Here is an 8880-nt window from a genome sequence, read left to right as displayed (position 1 = left end):
CATATTTTGAAATAACTCAAATAAATTGTAACGCCAGGCTATTTCAAAAATTGTATACACTATTTCAACGTACGTATGTGATTTCAATATAAAAGGCATCATATCAATATAATGTAACTATTCCAATATTACTTAAAGTTGAGGCTTAAGATTACTTTTTTAAGGCATGATGCAATTGAGTATTTACTTTAGGAATGTTTGCTAAGTCTTGACGCCTTCTTTAGTCATAGTTATTGATAGTCTGTGACATCATTAAGATTGTGATTGTGAACTTTGATTTTTGAAGAATAAAATGAAAGTGAAACTTTGAAGGAAATGTAAATTTGTGCTGATATATTTGCATATTCATTTTGGTACTTGTTAGCAAATTAGCATAGATGGTATCAAATTTTAGAATATTAAAAAACAAAATGTGTATTTTGAAATTTTGTTCCTATTTATTAAAACCATAATGAATATTTTTATTTGTTTTAAATTAACTTATAACAAAAATGTGACTTGCATTATGTGTTATGTTATATTCGTTGTAAGTTATCGAGATGGCAATAACTATATTATATGTTATCATTGTTACCAACATTGCTTTTAGGGTCCCTATATGAATCTTTTTCTTCCCTTGAGCTCTACGAAAAGTCATTTCCTTAGTTAAACTAATCACTTGCGCATTCATTTACATTCACCCATGTTCGCTTACTACGATAATCTCAATATTCCAAACAGCCACTCTTGGTTTCATTTGCACATGCTCAAACGATCTTTAATCAGTTCCTTATCATTTTTATCATAACTAGAACAATCTCTCACATCTTATTGATCCACTTACTTCTTGTCCTACCCCATACTACATTGTCACTAAGTCATCTGAATATTCTTATTTTTATACACTCATATTTTTGAATATATGATTCTTAGATGCTTAACATTTTGATCTATAAACAACTTTTGATCTTGTTATTGTCCTATAGAATTTTTCTTTAAATTTTATATTGCATTCTACGAGCAACTAAAACTTTAGAAGGACTTTTCTAGTTTTAAGTAAGCACTTTGAATCTCAAACAAAATTTTCCTTATCTTATACTCTCGAAGATTGTTGAACTCTAAGTAAGAAAAAAGGATCAATTCTAGGTATATTTTGATTAGTGTTATCAATGAGCGAGGTACAATGCGGGGCACAAAGTATCTTTACGTGTACATGCGCAAGGTATAACGCGATGCACGTGCCTGAGTGAAGTGAAGCGCACACCACACATTATTTTTTAAGATGGGTATCAAGCATTAAAGAACATGGTTATATATTTTTACATAAAAATGTGTCAAGATAAATAATATCTACTATGAAATCACAAACTAAGGTCTTAACTTCTAATGCTAACAATTCCAACATGGAGTGAAGTTAAAAAGAATTTCAAATCAAATGTCAAATCAAGACTAATATTGAAGCAAATTGTATGGTCCTCAATTGGACTAATATAAAGGCCTAATATTTTTATTTTGCTTATTGGTTATGGGTTATCAGGTATAAAGACCCAATTGAGATATTAAATAACAGAACTATCTAAAACCATCCCTAGCACGTGTCCTATGCAAAGCACAAGTCACTTGCGAGGCACAAAAGGCGATGCTGCATCGGATGCGGGGCGCTTAGCCATTGCCCTGCATCATAGGGCGCTTAAGGCGCAATGAGAGACGTGCCTTTGAAAACACTGATTTTGATCAAGTCTTCCTTGCATCCTTGTTCAGTTGCACTAAACTTTTACTCCATATATTCTATCTTCGTTTTACTAATTCCAAATCATTCAGGTTCTAAAACTTCTTTTCAACTTTCCATTCAAGGAATTATCCTTTTGCTCATTGACTTAAACTATATCATCAACAAACAACAAACATAGCGGGACTTTATTTTGAATATTCCTAGTAAAATCCATCCATAACTAGTACAATAAGATATAGCTTAATTTGAAATTTAGTGCAAGACTACAGTGATAAAAGTCTCAAGTCTCATCCATTAGTACGACCTTGACCACATCAATAATTTATTCGATGTTTAATTATTTCTCTCTCTAAGGACCATGTTTCAACCTTTTCCCAAATCAATAAGAACCATTTATATATTTCTTTCCTTCTATCTCTCCACCAACCATTTTAATATAAGCAAGAATACAAAAAAGAGAAAATAGAATAAAGAGAGACAACATGTATGTGCGTGCATCTTTTTATCCATGTTTTAATGAAATATGCATCAAAAGGATTAATGATCCAAACATGTTTTATTACAAGAATAAATAAAATTACGATGATTGTCAAGTGAGTAAATAAAAAATAATTGAAAGCATGATTTAGCATATCATCTAGTATAAATAAATGAAGACCTCAATAGTTTGTGAGAGAGAGAGAGAGAATATCTGGGTTAACATAGTACCTTGTTATATTCAAGAACATTTTATATGTTTGTTTAACCAACAAATGACTCGTATTCTACATATGATCATTAGGATTCTAGAAACCTAACATATATAATAGATGCAATTCTATGATTTCTTAAAGTCCACGATAGCTTTAGATGGACTTAAATATTTCAGAAATGTGTCTTGCATGTGTCAATGTGGTAATTATCTTGACACAGATACAATACTCACTTTGAAGTGTCTCAGCTATTGTCTTCAGTAAATAATAGCTTTGACAGTCCATCTTCTTATAACCAAATTGATTCGCTAATTCTACATATCATTTTCATTAAACAATTGATGAAACTAATTCTTTTCTTTAGTTCATCTTTATTAAGATTATTGCTATTCACTACTTTAACTTTACCTAGGTCATTTCTTCCCTTTTCTCATATTTGGATGCTCATATTTTGTCGTCAATCAAATTTATATTGAGAACGTCGCTGCTTTACACACATCCTTCCTTCTTTAAGTTATTTTCATCATTTTTTTCATTTCTAAAAACTTTATAAAAAACATTGTATTATGTGTCTTTTCTTGGCAGCCTTGGCTTACTCTATATAGTTCTTTGTTACCTCTTGGTGTCAAGGTTTGAAACTCGGGATCTATATTAGTTCTAGGTCCCGGTTCTAGTATCGATACCCATAGAATAAATTATAGAAATCCACAGTGTCACGGTTCTAGTATCAACATCCACAAGTGCTCATTGCACTGACATCAATCTAGAAAACAAAAGGAATTCAATATTCAAGGTACCTAACAAGCTCTCCCTTTATTCTCAAAGTAATCAGAAGCTCTAATCCTTAAGGTTATTAATCTAAAGATTTGTAATTGACAAATCATCCTTGACTTATAAAAGCATTCTACTAAATGTAACACCCACAATGATAAATCAGTGGCAATCTTAACAGTAAAATGTGCCTCCATTTTGTGCAACTTGAAACTAACAAGATGATAAGTGAGGAATTAGGTGTTTATTTATATAGCGCAAGTTTAAATAGGATGCAAAAATAGAGATTAAAAATATCTAACAGTGACTAGAAAAAGCAGCGATACAAAATGTGTTAGTTTAAATAAGGTTTTTATCATTTGTCTAAATGAAACTTTTAAATATAGTAATGAACTTTAAATACCATATAACATAAAAAAGAAAAACCTACAAAGACACATGTCAAGGAATCATTTAAGTTGCACTAGCTCAAAGATTATGCTCATACCATTCCTCTAATAGATTGAACTCTTTAGCTAGAGTCCTATGCAGGAACTTGGTATCAGAAAATCCGCCAAATGCAACAAGTTCTTCAACTCGTTGCATTGTATCTCTGCTAGACCAAAATAACAGCACATGTTAGGAATAATATATAAATTACGCTAACCTTCTATCCTATACCAATTAAAGTGAAGACATGCACTTATAAAATAAGAGAAATGCATTAGATTGGGAAAATAAAGCATAGGCTCTCATTTACATCCATAACTATACCATTTAGTAATAATGATCAAAGAACTACAACCACAAAACTGACACATACATATAGGGGCCTCGCAATAGTATACCATTTTTTTCACAATTAAGACTGCACATCATGATACATCGATTCGGATAAAAGTCATTTGAGGGGCAACTATCACAAAAATAAACTATCTAAACTTTTGTACTTAAAATATAATGGAAAATATGCAATTGGCATCACCATCTTCCAAACCTATCAACACACATGGGTCGAATACTATAACAAGAGGAGTTGGTTTACTTAGAAGGTTGTCATATTTAGAAAGTTAATTAGTTTCTTGGGTAATTTGGATTGGATTAATCTTCCATTGTAAATAAAGATGGAAAGAAGAGGCAAATCAACTTTCTAGTCTCTCAAATTATCCTCATATTTTTTTACTTTTACCATGGTATTAGAACCAGATTCTTAACCATAGAGACCTTTCTTAATCTCGGGGAAGCCGAGAGGCTTTTGCCACAGGAACAATCTTTACACTTTCCCTCTGCGACTGACATCACCATCAACTTCGTTATCTTCTTTTCCATACTTGCTAGCTTCATCGAACTCCAAATGTCATTGCAAAAAGAAAAATAAAAATACAACCACATCTCTTCTTCTCCACAAATCTTTGATTGGTTTTGTTTCCTCATTCCTACTTACAGCTAGTTGTGCTTCATTTTCTCTCTTTCAATTTTTATTCAGAATATGGAGAAGCACACAAAGGCATATTCAAACTATCATTTTATGATTACAAATCCCCTAAAGTATGTGACCATTAGCCAATGCATTTAGTTGGTTTGCAAGAAGAGTAAATTGGTGTTAGGTTTAATATATGTTGGTACTGGTGCAATAAAATATTATTTTGTTGGTTTGATTGTTTGGTTTTGAGATTGGTACCGACATATATTATCCACTGCTTTCAAATTGATACTATTTTTTGGACTAATGTTTATGACTGATATATTGAGCTGGAGAATCCAATCAGCAACTCGTACCATATCTGTCTTTCAACAATATAAACTCGTAACACATTTGAAATACAGATGCAGATAATGATTGTGCTAAGCTATAGGCAAAGTCCTAATGTATTCACAATTCCCAATATAAATATGACTACCAGAAACCAAAACGAACATACAGGTCCTGAAGAAGATAGGTCAAGATTCAGTATCACATTTTCCATTAGCTGATGGAACTTGTGTTATTATTTCTCATTTAATATAAAAAGAGACCAACAAATAACTGCTAAATTTGCTTTGGTGTCCCTTCTGACATACTCAATCATTTCAGTTTAGAATCCTAATCTAGTCCACTCTCCATTAAAATATCCATCAATGTTTGAATACTATTCAATACATATCCGAATGTCCCAAAAGAAAAGAAATACAAATACAGTAACACTTATATCAATTGTGCACCATTCTGTTAACACCTCTACTCGGTGCCAAATTCCTTACTTAGGCAACTGTCGACAAAGAGAGTTCTGTCAAGCCTAGAAGCTCATATACACGGAGAAGGGAACCAGTTAATTTTTGGAAAACAGGGTTCCTGTTTCCACATATCGCAACCATTTCTCACATTCTATGCATAAGTTATTATCAGTTAGATACACATTTCCATGTGAACTGGAGATGGACATTGAAAGGATAGCATATCCCAGATCTCTAAATTTGGCTGCACCACAAAAAGTTCTTTGTAGAAATTAAAAATTCGAGATAGGATGAAGGTCTGGTTCATTTTCAATCTAAAGTATACATGTGATTTCCTCTATCTGAATCAAATGACATTTTTTGTCATCTCTAAGGCAAATAATAAGTGATAACACACTGAAAAAGAAAACATAGTGTAGTCCCAGAACTGATAGTGTGTGGAACCAAGTGATACACGAAGAAAAAGTGTAGTTCATTTTCAATGCTATGAAGAGTTTGGTTTTCCTCTTTTCGGTACAGATGATGTTTTATGTCATCTCCAAGGCAAGTAGTAACTGATAACACAGACAAAAGAAAATACCTCAACAAAACATGACAGTGTGTACTAAACAAGTTGCACAAAGAAAAGATGTCTGAAACCATATAGAAAAGTAAATCTTTTGCATACTATATACTTCCTCAAAAGTAGTTAGTCCTCTGAAGTTCATGTCACTAAGAAAACAAATTTCATTTCGAGTAAATATTTTACATGGAATAAATAGTGCACAAGCATACCTACTGAATAGCCAATATGCCAGTTACTTGTTTGCAAGAAATGAAACTGACAGAGATCACAATAGCATTCATGTTTAATAATAAAAAAAGAGAGAATATTCTGAAGTACTTAACCAGGATATATTTTATACAATAGAATAGAAATGAACTTCAATAGTGGAACTTACATGTCAACTTCAATACTGTGGTTTACTTCATATACCTCCAACAGTTGACCAACCGGGTCATGGTCAAAAAGAAACTTCAAGAATATCACGACAAGTTCACTATAAGATCAAAAGATCTAGTCAAGATCAATAAGTATTAGTTCCACCAGATGAATATAGAACAAGCAGCAAGAGATCAGACCTATTGACTGGTTGGATCTGATCGGTCGGTTCCGACAATAGTATCCTTATACATTTAGATAGCCAATTAAAGAAATTCTGGAACTGAAAACACGACAAGGAAAAAACAATCAACACGAGAGAAAACAATAAAGAGTTGCAAAGATAGATACAATACGATAAAAGGTAAGTTCAGGTGGCTATTATCATCAATACCAAGTCATAGCTATAGTGAAGAATTTATCAGTTGTCACAGGACTCGGTAACCTTTTCTATCTCTACATATGCACATTAAATTTTACTTGATCTTCCTAACTACACTCCGCAAGCCCTGCCAGGAGAGCAAGCAGGGCATGAGAGTACTCAACTCACAAGGAAGAACACTGGCATTCAACGGGAAAAAAGCAACAAAAAAAAGTGGGAAAGAAAAAAGTGATTTGACATGTGATAACAATGCAACAGTGACAAGATAGCTAATGGTCTACCTACACAAGCATTCAACAAATAAGAATTCCAAATGATTCAAAGAGATGTCCCATACATGTATAATAAGTATTCAACTTTCCTAAAGTGATGCTTGAAATCTTGGTAAGGTGAAAAAGAAAGATGATTCAATTTTAATAGGAATTTAAAAAGGAACTCCTTGCACTAGTCGAGTTTACATTCATCAGCAAGATGATATCAGTTATCTTCGTGAAAAAAATAATATTGATGATAATACTCAAAAAGCTGCTCCTAGTGATAAATATTTGATCATTCTGGTCCAGTAGACTATTTAGAACATTGATATATGGATAATTGAATACTTTTAGGGTGTCTTTGGTTAGATATAAGTTAGAACAACATCATTTAGTTGCAACGCTCGATGTTGCAACAGTCTTTAATTTGAGTGCACTTGCGACTCCCTTTTTTTTAGCTTATTTTGCTTTTGCGACAACCACTCAACCAAACATGTAAGTTGTGATTTAGATGCATTTGGACCACCAATGGGCTCCAACTACACCTATCTGAGTACAACCTTAGTAGAACATGTTTGCATAGAAGATGTGACTTATGAGTAAAAATTGGTATCAACAGAAAACTAAAAATTATCCAAAAAACTATTCAGAACAAGCAACTGGATGAGTTTCATAAAGTGCATGAAGTTAGAAATGGTAATAAATTTAAAATCATGTTCCTCATCAGAGGACAATAAAGATAAGTATCCCGCAAGTATCAAAAAAGTACTGAAGAAATGGGGAAAACGGTGTAATATATGAGTGCACGCGCACACCATATAATTCCAAAACAGTTGTTACATAAAAGCCAATATAAGAACAGATGAAAAGAGAGTATTTTAAGTGAAAAACATGAGGAATTTTGCAACACGAAAAAAACCCATCAATTTCAAGTTACACAATAATTTTAAACCTGGAATACACCTGGTACATCATAATTGCTAGAACCCTCAGAAATCGCTCGACCTGCACCATAAATATTCCAGCATGCTCTGTCGCATCATTGATAAGTTTTTCATTCAGTCCAACAGTGTCGTATTGTGTACGCCATCTTGATAAGCCTCTTAGTTCTCCAATTCTAAATCCAATAATTTCTACTGCAGGCTGTTATGCAATGCGTTGAAACACAATGCTTAGACCACTAGCATCCATCATGACAAAAATAGTAAACAAGTAGTGCATAAAATTAAGAAAGTAGAAGTACATGAACCAGAAGGCAAGAATTTCCTGAAACTTCTCAAATAAAACAGCAGAAGCTATATTGCACAGGTGCGGGTGCGGGCGCAAGACATGAAAAATCAGTAAAAGATAAAGAGTATGGGGACACGGCTTTATAGTCTACATATTACAATTAATAATTTACAAGAGATTGACGTTGTTTTTTCTATTCACATATTGTAAAAACTAACAGTCTTATAACATTTAATATTTCTTTTAATAAGTAGATTATAAACTGGAAAACAACTTATTTTTTAACTAGATACCTAAAGGATCCTGTAAGATCATACTTCTAAACTGGGTGTGGGTGAAACAAACCTGATATGTGTCCAGCGAATTGCAAGAAGTGGAGGTGAGTGTAAGATATACATCCAAGAGGTGCATGACATGTATTTTAAACTAAAACATGTATTATATATTGAGTGCACATCTGAATACATATACGCAAATATTCAATGATGTCCAAAGAGTGTTTATATAATTATATATATATATGTACATACATATATACAATATGTGGATGTATATGTATATATATACATATACATAAGAGTGTGTGTGTGTCTATATATATATATATATATATATATATATAGTTTATATAATTATATATATATATGTACATACATATATACAATATGTGGATGTATATGTATATATATACATATACATAAGAGTGTGTGTGTGTCTATATATAT

General features: G+C 32.3%; 1 protein-coding gene across 6 annotated transcripts in view; it reads right to left on the bottom strand.

Annotated features, from left to right (window-relative positions):
• The window catches only part of LOC109840472 (anaphase-promoting complex subunit 4), a 47188-nt gene that overhangs the window by 7741 nt on the left and 30567 nt on the right, over window positions 1-8880 (bottom strand). For 5 of the 6 annotated variants that reach the window (XR_002246928.1, XM_020409134.1, XM_020409136.1 and 2 more), the window contains exons 12-15: window positions 7889-8068; window positions 6490-6572; window positions 6309-6407; window positions 3662-3769 (exon numbers count right to left, since the gene is read on the bottom strand). Coding sequence is in view for 5 of the 6 variants with exons in the window: in XM_020409134.1 (XP_020264723.1) it covers window positions 3662-3769; window positions 6309-6407; window positions 6490-6572; window positions 7889-8068 (470 nt within the window). In the remaining variant the exon portion in view is untranslated. The remainder of the gene's footprint in view (window positions 1-3661; window positions 3770-6308; window positions 6408-6489; window positions 6573-7888; window positions 8069-8880) is intronic. The other variant, XM_020409138.1, reaches the window with a different exon arrangement.

This window comes from Asparagus officinalis, chromosome 5 (genome assembly GCF_001876935.1).
Source record: "Asparagus officinalis chromosome 5, Aspof.V1, whole genome shotgun sequence".
Lineage (NCBI taxonomy): Eukaryota > Viridiplantae > Streptophyta > Magnoliopsida > Asparagales > Asparagaceae > Asparagus > Asparagus officinalis.
The sequence above is the reverse complement of the archived record's forward strand: the minus strand, read 5'-3'. Positions and strand labels throughout refer to the sequence as shown.